General features: G+C 41.3%; 1 protein-coding gene across 4 annotated transcripts in view; it reads right to left on the bottom strand.

Moving 5' to 3' along the window:
* The window catches only part of CCSER1 (coiled-coil serine rich protein 1), an 833,168-nt gene that overhangs the window by 664,704 nt on the left and 145,134 nt on the right, over positions 1 to 23,330 (bottom strand). For all 4 annotated transcript variants that reach the window (XR_013545785.1, XM_073001955.2, XM_073001958.2 and 1 more), the window contains exon 3: positions 22,841 to 23,028. Coding sequence is in view for 3 of the 4 variants with exons in the window: in XM_073001955.2 (XP_072858056.2) it covers positions 22,841 to 23,028 (188 nt within the window). In the remaining variant the exon portion in view is untranslated. The remainder of the gene's footprint in view (positions 1 to 22,840; positions 23,029 to 23,330) is intronic.

The following is a 23,330-nucleotide window of genomic DNA, read 5'->3' as shown; positions in this document are numbered from 1 at the left end:
AGATAAATGATAAGCTTTGTAGATTGTTTCACTATGAACATTATTTATTGTCCTACGCACTGAAAAAAAAATCACTCATAAGCATCTTTAGAGAACTGAGCTGCTAGGGAAAAGAAACAAATACATTTCGGCTTCATCTTCACGGCCATTAAAAATGGCTTCCCAGATGTAAAAACCAACAGAAACATCCATGTAAGCCTCTTAAAAGGACATTCATTTTAATGATATTCATACTGTCTCACTGTTAATGAGAGAACTCTTAATGAGAGGCAGTTAATGGTAGGACCTTTTGGAGGTCATTAATTCTAAGGGTTGCCTTAAGTTAGAAATGATATAACAGCACACAGCAAAAACAAATTGTCACACAGCAACATACAGCTTGCCTCAGTTCTTGTTTCAGATATTGAACTTCTGATTATAGTCCTGACTTTTTGAGGCCTGCCCAGATCAGCCATAATCAACACAGATCAAGAGAATTAATTGCAAAAAAGGATTTGGGGACATTCACATGTCTTCTGAACAGAGATAAATCATCTTATTTATTTAATCCAGGTAAAAGCAAGTCTAATAATATTCTAGAGTTCATTTGTTTTAAAATGACTCAAGTTGCCTTAGAAATGATGCACAGAGGAGGGAGAATGATCCCTGATGCAACATATAACTTCAAGAAGAAAAATCTCCTCAAGGAACACAATTGATATTCTGTGTCCAGGTATGTTTACCCTTATTACTTGTTACTATTTTTAATCAGAACAGATATTTTAAAGGCTGACTTACTACTATCTTGAAGTGTAGTTATGAGGACACCTGCACAGTAAATTCTCTCTGATGACCTGACCTTGGTTGCAATCTATTTTTTAAAAAAGGCACACTACCCCTCCTGTAGCCCTTTGCCTGAGCACACCCCATATTTCTCTAAATTATAAACCCCAAAGGGGTAGCCTTTGCTTGCAATAAAATAAAATAAAATAAAATAAAATAAAATAAAATAAAAGAACCCAGTCCCTAGATTTATTGCTCCATACCCTTTTTTGTCCTCCAATCCTTTTTGACCCTTTGCCCTCTGGTCAAATCAATCTGGACATTTCTACTAGCTTCTTCCACCCCATAACCTTGGTTGAGAACCATCTGTCAGCAGATACTGGTATCGGCATCATTCTGCCATAATGAACTTCATCATTTTCCTGGATTTGGTATCATCGCAGGGCTGCTGACTTTAATGACCTCAAATCTAGCTAACTTAAAACAAACAATTTGTCAGAGAACAGTTTTGACCATGAGATGTTCTAGGACCAAGTTGCTGACTCTGCTAATCAAAGGCTGCTAAATGGTTTTGCAACAAACTGTATGCTGTTTGTCCTGCCTGTAAGGTTCCATTTTTCACTGAACAAAGCAAATTCAGAAGAAGAGATAAGTTTATTAGCTCCTTGGGGCTAACCTTTAAGGAGCTTTTGTAACAATCCTGAGTTGGAACTGGAGAAAGCTAGGTCAAAAGAACCCATTAAAAGCTGACCAACGGAAACAGGCCAAATTTCATAAAAGGGCAGCACCAGTACAGTACAAGTTATGCAGAATCTCTAAAATCTGCCCCCAAAAGCCATATTTTCCATTAAACCACTACGGAAAGAAGAGGTACTAAATCTCTAAAATTCCATTTTGACTCAATATTCTTTTGAAAACTGTCTCTAGATCAGTTGTGCACAGTGGCCAGTACTTGGAAACACTAATATATACAAGAATGTTTATTCTAAGTGCTGGGCTATAGGACATCATACAGAGAATGAAAAGTACCCTGACTATATTTGTCAGAAATACATCTCTACAGGTGTCATGACCAACACCTGCAGAATTTTAATTATGACTCACTAGAGCCTATACATTTTAATTACCGTAGTATGATTACTTGATCTCTGCTCTTTTTGTTGATTTCAGTTTCAAAATTAATGGAAATAACTAATATGATGAAGGGAAAAGGCTATAATTAGATATTAATGTTTCACTGTGTTACCTTTACAAATGACAGCTATCATAGAAATACACCTGGGAATGAAGGAGCGACCTGAAGTCCCAGAGGATGACAAAGGCCAGTATCTACCCACCCCACAAATACACAGAGAGTGATGCCAGAAAGCACTATCTCTGCTCTGATTGACCCCTTTATCACACACAGTATATATAGGGTTAGCGCCATACATTAAATCATGAGGTCAAATACAAAATTGTGTCCCTCACATTCCATTTCCACAAGCCTGGTAGTTGAATTTTCTTCAATACTAGCAATGGGACATTGTCCTTTATTTCACCTGAAGGCAACCATCTAGTTTAGTAGATACAATGCAGATTATGTGGCACGCCTCTTTTCCTCAGCACCTTGCTCTTAACTCTCACTGCTCTAAAGATAGAACTGACCCTGCTCACATAGCATTACCACAAAAATAGTAATTGGTGTTTCCTATCCTTACCTAGGAAAATTCCCTAGATGCTGGAGAACTCATGCCTGGTAGCTTCTGGGACTCCTTAGGGAACCCTAGCTATGCACGGTAAATTTGCCCCCTTTTGCATGCCTCCACAAATCGCTAAAGTGCCCCAGCTAACTTTGAATCATATTATACAGATGGTGACAGATTAACTGACTCATTCCTGCTTTGAAGCCCCATGGCTTTCCGTGGGAGATATTTGATTGTGTGCCTAACTCTCTCAATGAAATCAGTGGGATTTTAAATTATTTCATGACGGCTAGACCATGCCTTACATGTAAGCTTTAATCAGCAGGCTAATCCATGGAGGTTGCTTAATCAATGAGGGCACATTTTTACTCCACACAGCTATGAGCTGAAAGTATCTGTGGTTTTCTTATGCTATTTTGGTTCTGGCATGTTAACTGGGAACAGAATAAAATAAAATAAAATGTTCAGAAAAGTAGACCTTCTAATACTAAACATGAGGGCTTGAGAAGGTTTACATCTGTGGCCTGCTCTCACCCACCCCAGACAGAATAATTTGATCTACTGCATGCATATACTCTTATCCAGCTCTCCACCCATCAAACATGAGACAATACGTAGATTTGTTTGCTGAAAATTAGGACTGATAGACAAAAATCTGAACCTACTTCAGATTTATTTATCTCTTCTTAAGGCAGGTTTTAACCTAATTTTAGGACAGCTTGGGCTGCCCAGAACTTATCTCATATGACCTCATTTCTCCCCCCCCTCATTTTGTTATCTTAAAACGAAATTCCTACTCTCTTAATTCACTACATTTGTGTGTTTTACCTCCTTTTCTGTTCACACAACTTGAGCTACCAAATTTTTAAGTGCAATGCTTGGTTTGACACATCTTTTTTAACATAAGGATTTGACTTGTCATGATAATTTACCTATCAGGGTTCTTTACCGCTGAACGATCTCAGGCATCGCCAATCCCAGAAATGAGATAGTGTCACTTTCATAATAGTGCCAGTGTTCTGCTTCTTGACTATGACAATATTATCATCAGTAATAAAAGCATCTCCCTCCCTCTCTCCCTCCCTCTCTCTCTCTCTTATACAGACACTTTTTAAACACACACACCAGATTTCTTGTTCTGAATCTGTAACTGTAGGAAGTCCTAACTCCCATCTCCATACTTCCTTCTTGTTCTCGTCCTTCTGATTCATTTTGCTGTTCTTCTCTTAAGTATTCCCAAAGTATTATCATTCCATTATTAGTAGAAAAAAATAATACACTGCTCATAGTTTATGCTTTAATTGAAACCCTTAGTTACAGTACTGTGTAGAAAAACAAAGCTGTATTTTTATTATACGGATGTATTTTCACCAGCTAGTGTTTCCTGCCTTATAAAAAAGGATATGCTGCCACCCAGTGATTTAAAAGGGTCATACATCTTCCTAAAAACTAAATACATCCAGTGTCAATTTGCAAAAATCCCCTATTCTCTTACGACCTTGATGCATTTTCCAACAAAGATTTATTTTGATTTGTGGTCAGTTGTCTGCTTTTATTAGAGAGCTCTAATCAAGAATTCATTTCAAAGCACAACAAGTGAAGGACAATTTTCACAGATCTGTACATGGACAAATGGGGTATTGTGATTGTATCTTAAAGATAACTGCCTTCAATTTCAGCCTCAGGGTTCTGCATCATAAATTTGTTTTGCAACAAAAAGGTGTAAAAATTAAATATTGGCACTTAGCCACAACTAAAACTTGCAAATCAGCACTGCTCTTAGCAGCAGCAGATCAGAGAAATGGTCCTGATTCCTTTCTAGCAGCACACTGTGGGTTGCATGAGATGCAGAAGGATTAATCTGCAAGTCTCTCTTTTGCTGTTACTTTATTGTTCATCCCGACTACGAATAGTTCCATGGAATGAATTGACGAGTGGCAAGTCAACATTTACATACATCTTATAGCATCAATGGGACACATCTTCTTGGGACTAGCAATGAAATACCAGTATTTTGTGGCTTTAATGAGAAATTCTTGAACTCATTGGTACCTATTGCAGTAAGTAAATGGAATTACAGAGGTCAGAGCTGAAGAACCAGATGGGGACAAATCACAAACCAAGAGACAGGAGTGAGGTCATCCAGCAGTCATATCCAAAAAGCAACCAAAGGAGTCCAAACGAGGTAAATTCATAGCTCAGTTCTGAACATAGGTGACAATGGATTGCATTCAAATCAAAAGTACATCTACTGAAATCCAACTGTTAAATCCCAGCTGGAATAGATTAACTGAATCAGTTGCTGAACAGTAACCAACACTGGTCTAAATCACCTTGATTGAAGGGGTGCATGCTACCTGGGACTAGCAATTAGATTAAGGCCAATGAAATTATGACATACAGTATGTTAGTTCTGACCGAAGTACATTTCACTGATTTGAATGGAGCTGCACCAAGTATGACTTAAAATCCAATCCTAACTAACCAAAATTTGCAAAGTCCTGTTGAGCCAACACTAGGTCATTTGAAGTTGTGCTTAATCCACCCAATACTCCAACCTAGAGATACTATGAACTATCTTAATTCTGTGCACTGTTCCTGGTGGAGGTTTGGCGATGATGAAACTTGGCTTTATGTCTGATCAAGACAACTTATTTTCAGCTCTTCTGCCAGCAGATCTGCTGGAAGATCACTCTGTTGGCAGATCTATGCGACCAAAAGTGCAGATCCAACCCAATGACATTTTGAAATGGATGAATATATGGGTGGCAGCTGGACATCTGTCCACATTGGGACTTTGACTATCCAGCTTAGCTGACACCACTAGCTTAACTCCACCTGCTATATACTGTACATCTCACTGCACTGTCCCCAAAACACACACCAGAGGGCTGAAAAAAGCAATACAAATTAAAATTAATGGTATTTGCAAAGCAACTGCAAGACAGAGAACACATCTCATTGCCCATCAGATATCTGGGGCTGGGAGAGCCAATGACCCATGCATACCATTACACAAGTGTATCATTAAAGGAAGAATCTGATCTGAAATTAATCGCATTCTCATAAGGTGGCACTTTGAATAATAAGGGAAAGTATTTGCTGGAGGCAGCAATTTTTCCCTATTAGTAATGCTTTTGCTCATCTAAATTATTCTCATGAGTGCCACAACATAGTATTTAATCACTGTAGAAAGATAAAGGGAATATAAAATGAAGTGGTAAATGTATGAAAAGAAAGGAGAGGGGAAAAAAAACTTAACTGAGCTCTCTTGTATGGGGGGGGGGGAGGGGGAAGTAAAGATCTCTTTTTCCCCAACCAGAGCAAATGTATTCAGTGAAGAATAATAGATTCTTTCAGTTAACTGTCAGCTACTCGATAAATTCACAAGCTGCAGTCGTTTCAAACATTTCTATAATAAAAATCCAGTGGTATTCTATACAGCAGAATGTTTTGGTCTTTTGTCTTTAAAACTGTGAATAGTTTACAACAGTTTTATTTATTTGTTCAGTTTATATATGTTCGTCTCCAGTTCAGGAAGATGAAAGTCAGCTTACAAAATTTAACTAAAATCAGTAAGACAACATTAGAACCCATATGGACCCTTAATAGATGTTTGCTGAAATTCTGTTGGCACAGCTATGCCTGCAGGAGAGGTAATGATATCACCAGCAGGGGGAGAGTTTCAGAAATGGAATGTTTCTCCCCTGTCTCCTATTGCTTTTCTTGGTTGTGAATAATGTTTTCATTGCATGGAAGTTGTGGGAGCTAAGGGACAGAAGAAGGAAGTCTTTTGTTACCCAAAATCACCACCAGCAGAACACTTCACCAGGACAGGAAGGTGTCTTCCTTTCTACAGATCCCACAGTTTCCGCACAACAAAAGGAATCATTTTCAAGTCACAAGGGCTGAGAGAGAAGGCCTTCAATCTTTCCCTTCTGTTGACATCATCACTCTTCCAAAGGATAGCTACTCCAACAGAATTTCAGCCCTTGTTTAGATTTTCTCACATTGCTTCACTCACCTTTATGAAATAGGAAGGGAGAGGAACTTCCCTATCTCCTGATCTTATTGTAAAAAAAATTTGTTCAATTCATAGCAAAAGGCTGAATGAGAGGGGGTGCTGATAAGTACTGAACCTTTCCCAGAAAAAAATGAGCTAGGAAGCTGTAACTGCCACACTATTCTACGTATTCCCCCAGGAAATCAATGCACTTGAGGGGCACCCTGGAACTGTGCAGCTTGCCCAAGGCCACACAGGCTGGCTCTATTTACAAGAGGCACAGTGGAGAATTGAATTCCCAATCTTTGACTCCCCAGCCAGGGACAAACCACTGAGCTATCCAGCCAACTATTAAACGAATTAATTAATAGTATTATATAAGAATGTTAGATAAAGCATTACTAAAACAGATTTCAAAGTAACAAAATGCAAACCATCTCATTTTAAAACCTCTCCTAGACAGTCTGTTTTACTTGTGGATATTCAACAGGGTGACGACTGGCTCTCTGAATCTGACAATTTAGCATTTCTCTTGGCCATTTACATATTTTTTTTTCAGAAGAAGCTGCCAGGCTTTATTTGACGCCAAACTCAATTTAAGACTTCCCAACCCCAACCCCCAATCCTTTTCCTCTACTCAGTAACACAAAACGTCAACTCAGAAGTGATCCTGTAGCATTCCGTAGGTAGGCTCACTTAAGAGAGGTGACATATGCTAATAGAGTTCATGGTAAAAGACAATCTCATTTGTACACTGTGAATATGGCGAGCCTGGGGACTTGTGCTTTGATTGTACTGTAATTAGCAGCACTTTTGTATTTTCTCAGTGTGATCGCTGCAGAGACTACTACCTCCTCGCCCAAGCACACTTGCCAGGTCGCTTTTGACTAAAAGGCCTGGACAGGAGAGAACAAAAGAGCAGCTACGCAATCTTCCTGGGTTGATTGCAAACTTCTTTGCTAATCATGAAGGCATCAGTCATGATTAAGAATCAGACCTCTGCTTTCAGCTCAACTAACCCATTCTTAGAAACCCAATTGATTCAGGCTCATTAAAAAAGAAAAAGAAGGGAAGAAAACAGAGGCAGAGAGAGAGAGAGAGAGAGAGAGAGAGAGAGAGAGTGAGTGAGTTTGTGAGTGTGTGTGTGTGTGTGTGTGTGTGTGTGTGTGTGTGTGTGAGAGAGAGAGAGAGAGAGAGAGAGAGAGAGAGAGAGAGAGAGAGAGAGAGAGATGTTTTAGTTTCAAGTTGGGAAGCTAGGAAAATTTAATTAATTTAAAAAACAGATTTCCGGTGAGATAAATACTACAGAGGAGGCTCTGCAGAAGCAGAAGAAAACCTACATTCTTAAACTTGAAAGGGGAAGAAAGGGATTATAATGAAACAACACAAGCAATGAACCTTTCTGAATCCGATAGTATCAGTTACCTGTGGTGAATGGTTTCTTTCATTGGTCCTGCTTCTGATTGTTATGGGTTTTTTTAATCGCTTAGCGATTAAATCACTTAGCGACGTTTTTCCTGGAACGGATTAACGTCGCTAAGTGAGGCACCACGGTATCTAACAGGAAGAATTACTGTAAGCTGGTAATGTCTTTGCCCTGTACATGAATTAAATTAAACACATCATAACCACCAATTTGCAGCTGCTGGTTGGTACATCATCAATTAGACAACGTTTCAGAAATGGAATAATCTGTTCTCACACCTCCTCAACAAATAGGGCAAAGAGTTCTCCTCTGCCTTGCTGTTTTCTGAGAAGAGACAGGTGGCCAGGCCATTTAGTTAGACTGGGGCATTCAACCTCAACTCTTGGAGAAACTGTGGAAGGTAGCCTGGTCTTGACTGTTCTGAAGCGAGAGCAGAATGCTTTTCTGTAGGAATTTCAAGGATAGACATATTTTGTCTGTTGCAGTAGAAACTATGGAGCATTTTTGGTATGTCAAAGACAAAGTCCTGTACAATATCTCACTGAGCTCTTGCTGAGGGAAGAGTCCCTGTAGCATTGTGACACAGGATCATGCCACTTCTGCTGGCACTGCAGAAGCCGAGTGCAGGTTTTCTCGCTGAACATCGTTGCACAGGAGGCATCCGTGTTTGCCCAAGAAGCATGATCCGGCCTGACTCTGTTCGTAGGATTTTCTTCCCTTTGGAAGCCCAACTCAATCCTGGCCTATCAAGTTTCATTGTACAAAAACAAATTATTTTTCTTTGTGTGTTTGCAGTCTACAAAACAATAGATTTGTTTAGTCTTCAAGGTGCCAGAATTCTCCTCATTATTTTTTTGCAATGGTCCTTCCTTGTTCTGAAAAGATAGTTCTTCCTATATTGTCACCGGCAGACAGCACAGTGCCTCCACAATAACCAAAATCGTACTGGTGATTTACACATGCGTGCAGGAAATTAACTAACATTAATTAATGAGGTCTTGCTGGCTGTGTTCTTCATCACAACTTCAGTCACAAAATGGTGGGCACACAAGCAGGAATGTGACGGACTTATAATTAATTAGTAGCAATTTCCCAGCACAGCTTAAAACAATTTCACTTATGTACACATAAATCACTGACAGGATTCTGACTGGTATCTCCACCTTGAAATGTGGAGTGTGAAACAACATAACAACCTGTTCACTTGTTTTTCAGCCTTTACGAACTTCACAGCCTGAAATCCACAAGCACCAGCAGAACTTCAACAAAAAAGTGGAAAGTGTGAAGCTCAACAAGCTCCCAGCTCTCAAAAATACAACATGCAAAAGGTCAACAAACTCTACCCAGCCACAAGGACCGGGGATCACTACACACAAAAGACCAGCTAATGACACCCATCAACCACAGTGAGAGATAATCTCTTCTCCTTAGCACAACAATACACCCACAACAAGACACACTAATCACCCACCTACAGAAAAAAGACAAAAGCCTATCTCACAGCCATAAATACTGCACTCTCTAGCCAACTACACCAGAGCACAGAGTGCTGTCCTCTGATGATGCCGGCCACAGAGACTGGCAAAACATTAGGAAGAACAACCTTCAGAACATGGCCAAAGAGCCCGAAAAACCCACAACAACCATTCACAGCCTTTGTTTAAAGGCTTCCAAAACACAATCGCAACAGAGGACAAGGACTTATACACCATCTTCTTCGACGTAATTTTGATTAATACACAATATCACTGCTGCTGCTTCCCTTTTTTTCCTTTGTTGTTCCCTACTCCAAAGGGGTAGGGATTTCAAAGTGTGATCCATTTGCAGGATGCTTTAAAAGAACACTCTGACTTGGCACCACAAAGTTGGTACCCTTCCTGCATTTATCAAAGCAGCTAGAGTCTATTATCTAGCTGACACTGAATAAATATTTTATTGCAAACCACACACAAGAAGAAATCACACCTGACCTTTATGGGCTAAGCTTTCCTTTGTATTCATGGTCTAATCAATATTATGAGTTGGCATGCTGAGGGCTTTTGGAGCTGCTCTAAATCAGGTGAGCCTACACAGGAAAAACCCTGCAGTTTTTAACTTACTCGCAAAATGCCCTGTGTGATGATGAATAGGGCAAAAGTATGAAAGAAAACCTGTACACTGCGGAGACAATTAGAGGATGCCCTTTTTCTCTGCAAGAACCGCACCTGAGATTGGTGATCAGCCTACCAATCAATTGGGGTGCTCTTCTAATCATGTGTTTATGGTTTTTTCCAGTGCTGGATTGAAACTACTACTACAAAGGACCCAATTTTCCCTTGTTCTTGTGCACTCCTACCAGATCCTTGCCAATTCCTCCCATCACCAGATGAGAGGAATGGCGATAATGGGTGTGTTAGTCTGTTACTGGGAGCATTGGCCAGTCAGCATTGGGTAGGTGGGACTCATTAGCCTGGGAAGGCAGCCCATCTAGGAGAAGGAAAACTCTGATCTCAAACCCCCACGCTGTGAGGAGGAGGAGGAGGCACCGCCATCACCCATGCGGCCAGGGAGCAGCCCGGGTAGGTGGGGCTCGTCAGCCTTGGAAGGCAGCCCAGCTAGGAGAAGGAAAACTCCGATTTCAAGCCTCCACCGCCTTGTGGCTATATCCACTCATGGAAAAGGCTTCAGGAGTAAACCTTGAGGCAAAATCCGGAGCCGGAGTCCCAGAGGCTGTTCGTGTCATTCTGGCAACTCCTGGAACCAGTTGTATTGGCTCTTGCCTTTCCATTGGACTATTTCAGCAATGTGGAGAGGGGGAATTTGCTGCTTAGGTAACAGCCTATCCTCCATATTATTTTACCCAGGCTTCGTCCTCTGGAGAGGACACTCCAGCTTCGCATACAGCCTCAAAGTCCTCCATACAAAGCACGTTACCATAATCTCTCGAGACCGAAGGATGCCTATGATGGCCATTCAAAAGACTCCATCGCACCCAATACACGTTGCAATATATAACTGAATGAAGAGGCAGATGTAAACAATGGTTCTTTTACGTATTATCTACCTTAAGGCTGTTAATCTGTTAAAAGCCTAGTTGCCTCCTTTCTGCTCAAAGGGAAATTCCCTTCCACACTTCTCCAAAGGCTTGCAAGAGCATCCTGGCGCAACCTTCAACGAACAAGTTAAAGGCTCTCTTTTTTAAAAAGAGGCGGCAAGTGCTAGAAATGACTGAGTGAACACTTCTGAAGGAACTGCTGAATGGCCAAAATTTTAATACCACCAAAAACATTGCTGAAAATGTTGAGTATGTGAGCTTACCCCCTAGCTTATCCATCATTTTGCAATAAATAAAAAGATGCTGTAAAACCCACAGGAAAGGTGATCTGGTTTTACTTCAACTACGTTTCATTTCAATCAGATTTCCCAGGGTATCTTTACACACCTGATCACTACAAAGTGACGGGATCAAGACTTGTGAAGGGGAGAATATGGCATATAAATTATATCCTTCAGAAACAAAAGTTTTGGATTACAGACAAACCTTTTTTCTTCTTTTTAAAGTGGTGCCCCGAGCCTGCGTCAGCAGGATGGATATGCCATGAATCAGAATAGATACCTACTCCCTCTAAAGTTAGCCCATTAAAGTCATCCAACTGGGAACAGAGGCCAAGAAGCACACAGTGGTTCTCAAGCTTTTCAGCAGTGGTACAAAAGCTTTAGACTGGAAAAGGAAATTGACAGTTAAACCATCCCCAATGGATGGTCAAAAAAAGCTACATTCAGAAACCTCCAATGAAGGTAAGTCCATCACCCTCTGAGGGTATGACTGCACTGACTATTTACCATGCAATTTACATCAAATTGAACATAAATGAATTAGAATTAAAATCTGTTGACTATACAAGATAAGCAATCATGAAATTGTCTTTTTTTTTGTTCAGCTGGCAGCGACATTTTAAATTCATTTCAATTGGGCTGACATTTGTTCTGCCTGCTTTCTGTCAATGGACCTCTAACAGATAGGAAACCCTGACATCTGAATGTTCAGCCTGGAGGCAGGCGTTGCATCACAGCCTCTCCCAATTTGAAGAGACCCTTGTCCAGCAGGCCGAGGCAAAGAGGAAGTCACAAAAGCAACAAAATCAGGGAGCTGGACAGGGGACAGATTGCATTTGTCTTCAGCGTGGAAGGGATTGTCACTCTCGAATTGGCCTTTTCAGCCACACTAGATGCTGTTCCAAGTGCTCCGTACACAGCATGTTACCATAGTCTTTTGAGACTGAAGGATGCCTAACTGATCATCTGATCCAATGCAAGGAGGTGCCAGTTCTCCTCAACCAAGCCCCTAGTCTCCATACTGTGTCTTAAAAAAAATTCAACTCAGCTCTGGAACAGAGTATCGCTATGACACTTAAGATATCTAAATGAACAAAAAGAGAGAAATAGAAATTACCAATAGCGCCTTGTTAACACCTTAAAGCAGCTTCTACTGTTCCCTCTGCCCTGCTGACTCCTGCAAATTGTCGTTTGGAAGGGTACAGCAATTCACCGACGGAATCCCGATTTGATAAACTGTGAATACACAACAGGTTACATCATATTTTCCCTGATGTACAGTCACAACCTGAGTCAGTCGATTCCTTTACTGAACACCTCTTACTGTCAAGAAATTCCTCCTAATGCTTAAATTTGAAATATTAATAGTAAGAACAATTAATAGACATTTTTCTGTATGTGTATGTATTTAATGAATTGACTAGGGGTGCAGTTAAATGTATTCCGCAGGTGGGAAAGCATCTGTAAAACTTTGGAGCGCTTGATATATTATGAGTGACACCTCTATTACCCCAAGGCAGTAAAACAGTACTAAATTTCAAAGACTGCCTCAGAAACTCTCTTCTCTTCATCCGTGATGGTGAGATAAGCTGTATTCAGTTTCCTGTGAAAGAGTCTTTTCATTCTTTCACCAGACACTCTGAAGTGCTGACAAAAAGGGAGCTATATATTCATATTTCTTAAACAATGAGCTGAAAATAAAGCAGTTTAAAGCATTGCTCAATACTGAGGTTAGCCAATGACCTAATGAAATGGAAAGTACATTTCCATTTCAATGTAGTATGTGAATCAATGAACTGGTTCATCACACTTCAAAATATGCACCATCGTTCTCTTCAGTGTATCCTATAGTACATTTTTCATGGGCCTGTAGCTTCGCTTTGCACTACCAGCAGCTCAATACAGGATGTGACACTGGCGGCTCTTTCTGTTAGCTGGCAGTGGAGTGATAAAGACAAGGAAGGGGAACCTTAGTTAAGCTCTAAACGGAATGTGTGCACAGTGCTAGAGAACAGAGGCTCTCAGACTCTTTGATCCGACACCCTGCTGGAAATATTCTTAGAAATAAATACTGAAAAAAACTAGATATCTTTGAACTTCTTGAGTCAACAGACCCTACAGGCCTCCTACGGTGCCGAAATACAGATGCTCCAAGAAACCAGTGTTAACACTTAACAAAATGCTATAACACCACAGCCACTTTTTGTTAAGCAAGGCCTCCCAGAATGATGAACGCTATGCAAGACTGACATCATGCATTAATGCAACTTTTTCCCCATCGTAAGCTCACAGCATCCCCGCTTAAGTTCTTTTTTTCCCCTTCTTCTGCAGGAACTCTCAGGACACTGCTGAGTCCAAATTAAAGCATCATATTAAGCATAACCTAGACTCACAACACCCTATCCTTATGTCCTCTTTCTTTCTTTTTTTTAAAGAAACACAGCCAAAGAATGAAGTTCATTGATGAACCACAGGGTAGGTGGATGGTGCTTCTTTTAAAGTATATTCAAGCACTTTCCATTTGTATGGCTAGTCCCCACCCAGTGGTTCTGGGTCTGTGGAGGTTGCCCAAAGCCACACAAGTGACAGGGTGCTTGAAACAATCAAACACACGATGCTCTGGGTGACCTCAGCCCTTTCCCATCCCCAGGAATCTGAACCCTCCATAGAGAGGATTCAGATTCCTAACTCTTAACTCTTTAGCCATCCACTGAGTTATATCATGAAGGCATCGTACTTGTTGTGTGGAGATGTTGGGGATATGGAGACAGCAAATGATCCTTCTCTTAGCTATACTAAGCAAAAGTGATAAGAGCAAGAAAACTGTGATAGCACATCCTCTCTCATATTTCACCACTTTGGAATTTTCCACCTCTCCTTCTGAAGAATTCCATAATATCTGTGTCTGGAAAGAAGATCAAGTTGTCGTCCGAGTCAAATCTCTCCTAAGGAGAGAAGACAGAAAATTGAAACTCTCCATTCCAGGAGAAACCACTTCAGAGTGAATAATGAAAAGACAGAAGGCATATATGCTATTGTGCGTACCATAGCAAAATTAGATTGCTTTCTGCAGAAGCTAGTGTCAGTTTTATTGCAAACAGTGCATACATTATGGCCTGAAAAATGGCTGTTCAGACCAATTTCCCTGTTGGGTGAAATATTAACCAGCTAAACATCAGCCTGTCACATCTGCAAAACCATCTGAGCTGTTTGGGGTCTCAGTTCTGAAAATCTGATTACCTCTCCAAGGCCATTTCATGAACTACTTTCTCCAGCTTTAATACCAGAACAGGGATGGATAAGAATTACAGTTTAGTTCATTTTAATGAGAATTTTTCCAAATTTGTCAATTTCTTCATATTTTTAATAGAAACAACTCGCGATTAAAAATAAAAATCCAAGTGGGAGACAATTCAAAATTGGCAAAGTCATGCATCCAAGCTCAGGGCTTTGGGTGTTTAGACAGGATACTGGCCATGATGGGTAAACTGCACCTCGAACAATGTTGCCAACTTCTTGAACACAGATATGTTCAAGTTGTGCACCAGCTGCAGATCTCAATTTTTACCATATGGCTTGGAAATACATCCTCAGAGACAGGTCTTTGTTTTCTGTACGGTGCTGCATCAGCAATAATGCCGCTAGCTGAGTTGACCTTAAAATTAAAAGCACATAAAACGCTCAAATCCCAGGCTGCTGTTTTCCACTGTTTTTATGCTAATAACATCTAAACGTTAGCGGTCCCTGTGCTGAATTAAATAAGCAAGGTCCAAAGTCCTTCTCACCTACAAGCTCTGCATTGTTTTCAATCAGATAATATTGTTCAGGCACTCCTCCCACAGCAGTCATGACAGCTTGCATTTTAACCCAGTTCCCCAATCCTCCCTCCTTCTCTGAAAGGCAAAAGATGCCAGGCTGACTGCAGACAGAGAAATGAAATCAATTGCACAAGTAGCAATAAATGAAGGCTTATCAAAGCTGCTATGAAAAATGAAATCATTGCCTTATAACGGGGATGAGAAAAGTGTGCAGCCCCCCAGATGTTGTGGGGAGCATACTTTGCTCACTCCAGCTATAAGGCATCCTAGTACTCCTCACCATTGGTTAGCTGGATAGAACTGATGGGAGTAGCAATTAATCAATGTCTGGAGGGCTTTCAAGGTCAAAAATATGACACTTGAACAAAGTCCTCAGCACACCATAACATCTATACTATCCCTTGATAGCCCGAGTCTACAGTGGTCTGTCACAGCTGACATTTATCCCTGAAATGGTTCATGCCACTGTGAAATCAGATCACCTTTTCCAATCATATCAGTGTTCACCTGGATATTAAAGTACAGGTTATTTACTTGCTCCTGCCTGGCTCATCAAAAATGTAGGTTCCAAATTTGCTTCATCTCACTTCATAGGATGAGAATAAATCATTGTTTTCACTCATGGTGAACTCAGCTGCAAAAAAGTATTCCAGGCAATGCTGGCTCATCTAATTCTTGCCAAGTAAGGATTTGGACCCTTAGGTCACGGCCCAACAGTCTAACCACTACACCGCTCTGGCTGTATGAATATAATACAGTGGTGCCTCGCATAACGAGCGCACCGTTTAACGACGAATTAGCTAATGCGATCGCATTGCGATGTTCTGTATAGGCAAAACATTGCATTGCGATGATCGGTAAGCGTTTCGCTTACCGATCTTTGCAGTGCGATGTTTTTTTAAACAGCTGATTGGTGGTTCCATAATGGCCGCCGGGTGCCCAAAATGGCCACCGCAAGTGTTTTCACGCCCTGCCCTCGCTTACCGAGGGCACGAAAATGGCGGCGCTATGGAGGAATATCGCTGAATGGTGAGTTTTGGAGCCATAGGAACGCATTAAACAAAGTTTAATGCGTTCCAATGGCTTTTTGCGTTCCGTTTAGCGATGTTTTTGCATAGTGACGATTAATCCGGAACAGATTAACGTTGCTATGCGGGGCACCACTGTACGTCAAACACTAGAGATGGCCACAAACAGCAGTTTGGCCCAGTTCAGTGTGGCACCCTCACATTTGTTCCATGGGTGCTGCACACTCCCTCTCCTTCCTCCTCCGTGCACTCACAAATTCCCCGGGAAAAGCACACTTCGTTCACTACATCCTCAGAGTGTTTTTCCAGTGGAATTTGGAAAAGGAGGCAGATCAGGGAAGTCTGGAGTGCTACCTTTGAGTGGGCGACTATTGGTGGAGGTGGAGAAGGGAAGTGCATGCTGCAATAGATGAGTGGGCAAGCATGCTGAGGAGGCGAAGGAGGAAAGGCGTGCCTTGCCTGGAGAGTGGGTGAGCACACAGAGGAGGCAGGAAAGGGGAATGTGCAGCCACTACAGAAGACCTGTGTGGGCACCGTGCCAAAAATGGGTTGAACTGCCAAGCTGCTTTTCATGCCCATCTCTATCCAACACCTTAATCATGCCAAATTTTGTATGGCCATTTGGATATTACTGAACTCGTTTCTATCAGCCAGCACGTCCAACAGGCAGGAAGAGAAGATTTTATCTCTCCAACCTCCAACACACTACCTTTAGGACTTCCTCCTACCATCTCTTACTTCCAAAAGTCCTTGGTGGACAACAACACGAAACACACTGTTCTCCAGAGAGCTAGCCAAGTGTTTTCTGACTGCCAGGCTCTCACCCAGCCATTGTCTGAAAGCTGCCTAGGCACATTGGCTGTATCACAGTAGAAGTAATCCACCCATACTTGGACAGGCAGGACAGTCCATGATGCCTGACTCCGAGAGGTCTTCAGAATCCAGCAGTTACAAAAGAGTCAAACTCACAGATTTGCGCAAAACACTAAAACAAGCGAATAAAACATGTGTACTTTGAGAAGTTCAATATACATTTGCAAGAGGAAGAGGAATGAATGCAATGTCATTTCATTCAGTTTTGCAAAATGCAAACAAAAAGTGAGATAGCATGGCCATTATTATCAATGATGCGGTAACATTACAGATGGATTATTAAGATGCTCTGTAATGTGGGACTGCCTTTGATGACTGTTCAGAACCTTCCTCTGCTACAAAATACAGACGTCAACTCCTCACCCTCCAACCAAAGGCAATGGCTAAAAACTCTATTGGAAAGCATGATTTTCAAGATCTGATTCATACCTTCCAAGCCATACATGGCTTAGGACTCAAGTTTTCAAAGGATCTCTCACCGACACAAATCTACCAATTTTCAATGTTAATCTTCAAAGGACTTTCTTGCCCCCTCCCGAACTTCTCATACAAGATGATTTCTAACCAGGGAAAGGGCCTTCCATGTGATGCTCCCTCAGCAGCAGAATCATTTTCACCACAAATGTTTTCCAATCATCAACCTAATTTTTTCTGGTTATTGTGGGTTTTTCAGGCTCTTTGGCTGTGTTCTGAAGGTTGTTCTTCAACCTTCAGAACATGGCTAAAGAGCCCGAAAAACCCACAACAACCATTCGCGAATACTAATCTTTTATGTTTGCCTGAGCCTTTTGGATACAATTTTAGTTCTGTTTTGATGCTAAAATTGTATTCATGTTTACTGAGATCATGTTGACAGCTGTCTCTTATATGACATGCAAATATTTGAATAAATATGCAAATTCATAAACAAGCTGTCCAATCTGTTGTTGCTCTCATGGGTAATTTTGTTGGGACTGATCTCAAAGACATCCTTACCCCATTTAATTGTTGATATTCAATGTTTCTTCTTTTTTGGTGGGTTAGTTCAGGTTTTGTTGTTGTTTGTTTGTTTTTGTTTTGTTCAGGGTGGGATGTAACTAGAAGCCGAGCTACTCTTCAGTTACGTTTTCCATCTGACACCCCAGGACTGGCTTCAAGACAGAACTTGGCAAAGTTACTTTTCTGGACTACAGCTTCAAGTGGCCATGTTGGCTAGAATTTATTGGAAAGGCAGTCCACAATAGTGATTCTTTCAAAGTTTGTCCAGGGTTAAACGAACCCATCAGAAATTCCCATTTACTGACCCCTCCTCCTACGTAGTGGGGCCTCCTTACTATCTGTGAGGGGTCCCAGTGAGGGCTTACTTTGGCAGTGGCATTAGCCGCAGGGAGCCATTCCCCCCACTATATGAAATGTGAGATGCTGACACCATATGAGGGTTTCTGATGTTAGAGCAGATATCAAAAGTAGACAGTACTGGGATTCAGAAACACAATTAGCTGCCCAAGAATGCTATATGATGATGCCAGACCTTCATCTTCACCATGAAGCATACAGCCATGTTAGAGAACCTTATTATTTCCATCTCAATCATTACGAGAGCTCAATAGAAAGCTATATGTGTATGTTTTGTGACTCCAGCCTTAACTTATGTTGTTGTTCAATCGTTTAGTTGTGTCCGACTCTTTGTGACCCCATGGACCAGAGCACACCAGACCCTCCTTTCTTCCATTGCCTCCCAGAATTGGGTCAGATTCATGTTGGTAGCTTCGGCAACCCTGTCCAACCATCTCATCCTCTGTCGTCCCTTTCTCCTCTTTCCTTCACACTTTCCTAACATCAGGGTCTTTTCCAGGGAGTCTTCTCTTCTCATGAGATGGCCAAAGTATTGGAGCCTCACCTTCAGGATCTGTCCTTCCAGTGAGCACTCAGAGTTGATTTCTTTCAAAATGGATAGGTTTGATCTCCTTTAAGTCCAGGGAACTCTCAAGAGTCTCCTCCAGCACCACAATTCAAAAGCATCAATTCTTTGGCGGTCAGCCTTCTTTATTGTCCAGCTCTCACTTCCGTACATCACTACAGTACAGGGAAAACCATAGCTTTGACTATTCAGACTTTTGTTGGCAAGGTGATATCTCTGCTTTTTAACATGCTGTCGAGGTTTGTCATCGCTTGCCTCCCGAGAAGCAGGCATCTTTTAATTTCGTGGCTACTGTCACCATGTGCAGTGATCATGGAGCCCAAGAAAGTAAAATCTGTCACTGCTTCCATATCTTCCCCTTCTATTTGCCAGGAGGTGATGGGACCAGTGGCCATGATCTTTGTTTTTTGGTTTTTTAATGTTGAGCTTCAGACCGTTTTTTGCACTCTCCTCTTTCATCCTCATTACAAGGTTCTTTAATTCCTCCTCACTTTCTGCCATCAGAGTGGTATCATCTGCATATCGGAGGTTGTTGATATTTCTTTCGGCAATCTTAATTCCGGTTTGAGATTCCTCCAGTCTTTAACTTATACCTTCTTCTAAAACACATGCAAAATTAACTAGAAGAAACCTCAAATCAATGACAGCAGGAAAGCTCGCACTGATAACATTGATGTTCCTCGGGACTAACTAATTAATGCCACAATTTTATCTACTCAGGTAAATGAGCACACGGCTTTCTGTCTTCTATAAAAAGAAAGTAACAGCGGCACCTTGTGGAACACATGCTTAACTGCAGGTATGGCAAAGTAAAACCAAAACAAAACACTAAAAGAAGAGTGTTGTTTTAACACTCACAGTGTTGGTGGTGAAAATACTTTGGGCCTATTTGGAAGCCAGATTTAATTTGAGTTAGGTCTCAATCAGGCTTAAGCCAAGAACTATAAGTAAAAACAAACAAAAAAACAAAAGAAACACAGAGAGAGAGAGAGAGAGAGAGAGCACTGCAAACAAACAATAAGCAACTTTTAGATGCCGGCCACAGAGACTGGCGAAACATTAGGAAGAACAACCTTCAGAACACGGCCAAAGAGCCCCAAAAACCCACAACAACCAATAAACAACTTGTTTCAGTAAACAGGGGAAGTTGTTTAACGTCACCCATGATCTTTTCTTGCACATCAATGATAACTTCATCACTAAAGGAATCAAATTAAATGTCATCTCCTGCAACCAGGGCCGCACAGTGCACACAACAGCCTTCTGGTGTGTTGATGTTATACATACAGTATTCTCAGATGCCCAGAATTGCCATTCAGGCTTTGAGTTTCAGTCACATTCTAAAGGACTGACCTCCCTGAAGGACTTCTTCAATCAGTTAGCCGTGGGACAGGGCAGTGAGAAGACATGGTTACCTAGATACAGCTTTATTTCTGACCCTTTGTCATCCCCTTTGCTCTTTAACTTAACATAAAACCCGCCAGCTTATCAGTCTTTCTGGATTCAAATATTCCCTTGCCACTCAAGGCAAAAAGGGAAAGCCATCGCTTATTTTCTGTGACAAGGAAGGAGCAACAAGGATTTTAAAGGCCTGCCTTTCTTTTGTGGCTGAAGGGCATCTTACTTACTCCAAAGCTCCCTTTATACAATACACTTTCTTCAAGAGATTTTAGATAACTGTGGCATTTAGACTTAGCGCTAAAAATTTGATTTTTTAAAAAATGCAACGCTGCCCTCTTCAGGAAAATCATCAAACTTCAACGAGGGCTGACTAAATTGTGCCGTCTTATTTCGTTAATCCGTTACAGTTTTTAACTTCAGTTTTTCAAAATCTAAGCTTCCCCACACGTTTTACGTAAATGCCTAAAAACAAAAGAAGCTTGTGATGTTGGTGAATATTGCCACGCTTCAGCATTGAATGGGGACTTGATAATATCATTGTGTTTAACAATATACAGAAAAACAGTATGCAGTGCAAATCGAACAGCAGACCTGGTATGTGATGAGAATCTCACACAGACTGAACTCCCTCCCTTACATCTGGGTACCTTACTTTAGCATCTTAAGTTGCAGTTAGGGTGGCTCCACTTGTATCAATAGAATTTATGGAGGCACTGATTCACCAAATCCCCAACTCTAGTGCAATTTAGTACATTAAAAAACAGGATTTTGGCCACTGGGCTTTTTAGCTGAGAGGGAAAGGCAACTAGTGAAGATCACAGCAGAAGTAACCAGATTATTCGTGATGGATAGGGCTACACAGATGCTTTCCCTCCGTCTCCAGTATAATCAGCTGAATCCCCGGGACCTTCTCATTTGTTGACTCTGACCAGTCCGTATATCTTTATTTTTGGAATCTCTTTATATGTCATTATAACAATTGCATTTCCAAATTTACTGTTAACACCACTGCTCATAATATTTGAATTTTGGATTGCTCAATGAAAATGCTAGATAGGAGATTTTAGGATAAACTAAAGGAAGTTCTTTGTTAGCACACAGGTAGTTTATGGAATTTTTTAACACAAGAAAAGGTGACAGCCACTATGTTCTGGGGCATGAATAATAACAATTCATGAAGGAGAAATCAATCCTGACTTTCAGTCACCACGTCTACATGCAACCCACCATTTGAAAAGAAGTTATAGAATCATAGAATCGTAGAAAAGTGAAGTTGGAAGGGGCCTACAAGGCCATCAAGTCCAACCCCCCACTCAATGCAGAAATACAATCAAAGCATATCTGCCAAGTGATTATTTAAGTTCTTGAACGCATCCAGTGTTGGAACACTCACCAACTCCCAAGGTAACTGGTTTCACCGTCAGACTGCTCTAACAGTAAGTAAGTAAGTAAGTAAGTAAGGAAGGAAGGAAGGAAGGAAGGAAGGAAGGAAGGAAGGAAGGAAGGAAGGAAGGAAGGAAGGTCTCTCACAGACCAAAATAGTCACTTGCAAAAATTGTTACCTGAGTTAAGAAAGATTACTGAGACATTCATAGCTAATCATTACCATCTACAATTACAATGGTGCCTCGCTTAACGGGCGGCCTGTTTAATGACGAAATCGCATAGCGATGAATGGGCAAAAATCAGGCAAAAATCGCTTTGTGATGATCGGTACCCTGTTTCGCTTACCGATCATGGCAAAGCGATGATTTTTTAACAGCTGATCGGCGGTTCCAAAACGGCCACCAGGTAAAAAAATGGCTGCCCACTGTTTTTTTTGGGACAGATTCCTCGCTTACCGGGCAGCGAAAATGGCTGCCCTATGGAGGATTATTGTTTAAAGGTGAGTCTGAAGCCCATAGGAACGCATTAAAGGGGTTTCAATGCATTCCTATGGGCTTTTATAAATCACATAGCGACGAAATTGCTTTGCAGCGATTTTTGCTGCACTGATTATTGTCGCTATGTGAGGCAGCACTGTACTAATATCTAAAGACATCCAACTGTCTTGTCCCAAAGGACCTGGAGAGAGCCATACCTAAATCAGAGTTAGAAATTTACTCTATACAACACATATTAGAAAGTGGCATTTCACCACAGATCAAGGGTGTGCAATGTATGGCTCTCCAGATGTTGTTGGTCAAAGAATGTTGGGAGGGCCACACATAGCTCAATCCAGCCACTGAGAATAAGCATCTACCCTTTCTCTCTAAGGCTTGTGTTACAGAAAATCATGGATGTGAACCAAAAACATGTATGTTCACCAGTGATCATAATCTGATAATTCTGCCTTGATATAGCAGAACACATTTTTGATGGGCTCACAAAGATTCTCAACCACCTTCAGTTTTACGTTGCTTAACCTAGCTGGGAACAGTTATCTAAGGCCTCAGGCAAAGCTCCTAAGATCTTGCCAACTCTGAGATCGGCCACATGCACCCCAGGATTCTGGGGTCCACCACCAGGAAGCATGATTGATCTTTAAAACAATGTTCAGCCTCTACTCACTGCACCTTATTTTGTCAGTAGAAGGACAGAAGGGTGGAGGCACATATTCCAATATGTTAAAGTTTGGCAACACACTCACCATGCTGTTCATTTTGGAGGAGGAGGAGCTTGTTCTCTGCTTTCTCAGACTGTTCAGTTCTTCTGGGTTGCTGTCCTTTGGTTTTAAGATCATCCGGCTACTCCCAGCGGTACCTTCTGAAGAAGACCTCAGGCGTTTTTCTATGAATCGCCCTTCTCGATATGGGCTAAAACTGCTGGCCAGATTCACTGTCAGGAGACAGAGACAGAGACAGGCACATATGCCATCAACACCTATGGTATAGTACCATGCATCCATGAACACCTAGCCCCCATACTGGGAAGCAGGGAAAGCTGCAACAGGCTGAATCTTGTTTGGGCTCTTTGCATTGCATTCAGAGAAGAGCACTTGAATTCAAGGATGGAAACAAATGCTATAGATACTATCAATAAAACAGGGAAATCCTTAAACACTGAATATGAGAGTGTCCCAGCAGGAGCTTCTCTCATCTGTAGGAGTTTGCAAATTAGCATCCATTGTTGTGTGCCTG

Source organism: Pogona vitticeps, chromosome 5, assembly GCF_051106095.1.
Source record: "Pogona vitticeps strain Pit_001003342236 chromosome 5, PviZW2.1, whole genome shotgun sequence".
Classification (NCBI taxonomy): Eukaryota; Metazoa; Chordata; class Lepidosauria; order Squamata; family Agamidae; genus Pogona; species Pogona vitticeps.
Note: the sequence above shows the minus strand (reverse complement) of the source record. Positions and strands in the feature narration are given on the sequence as shown.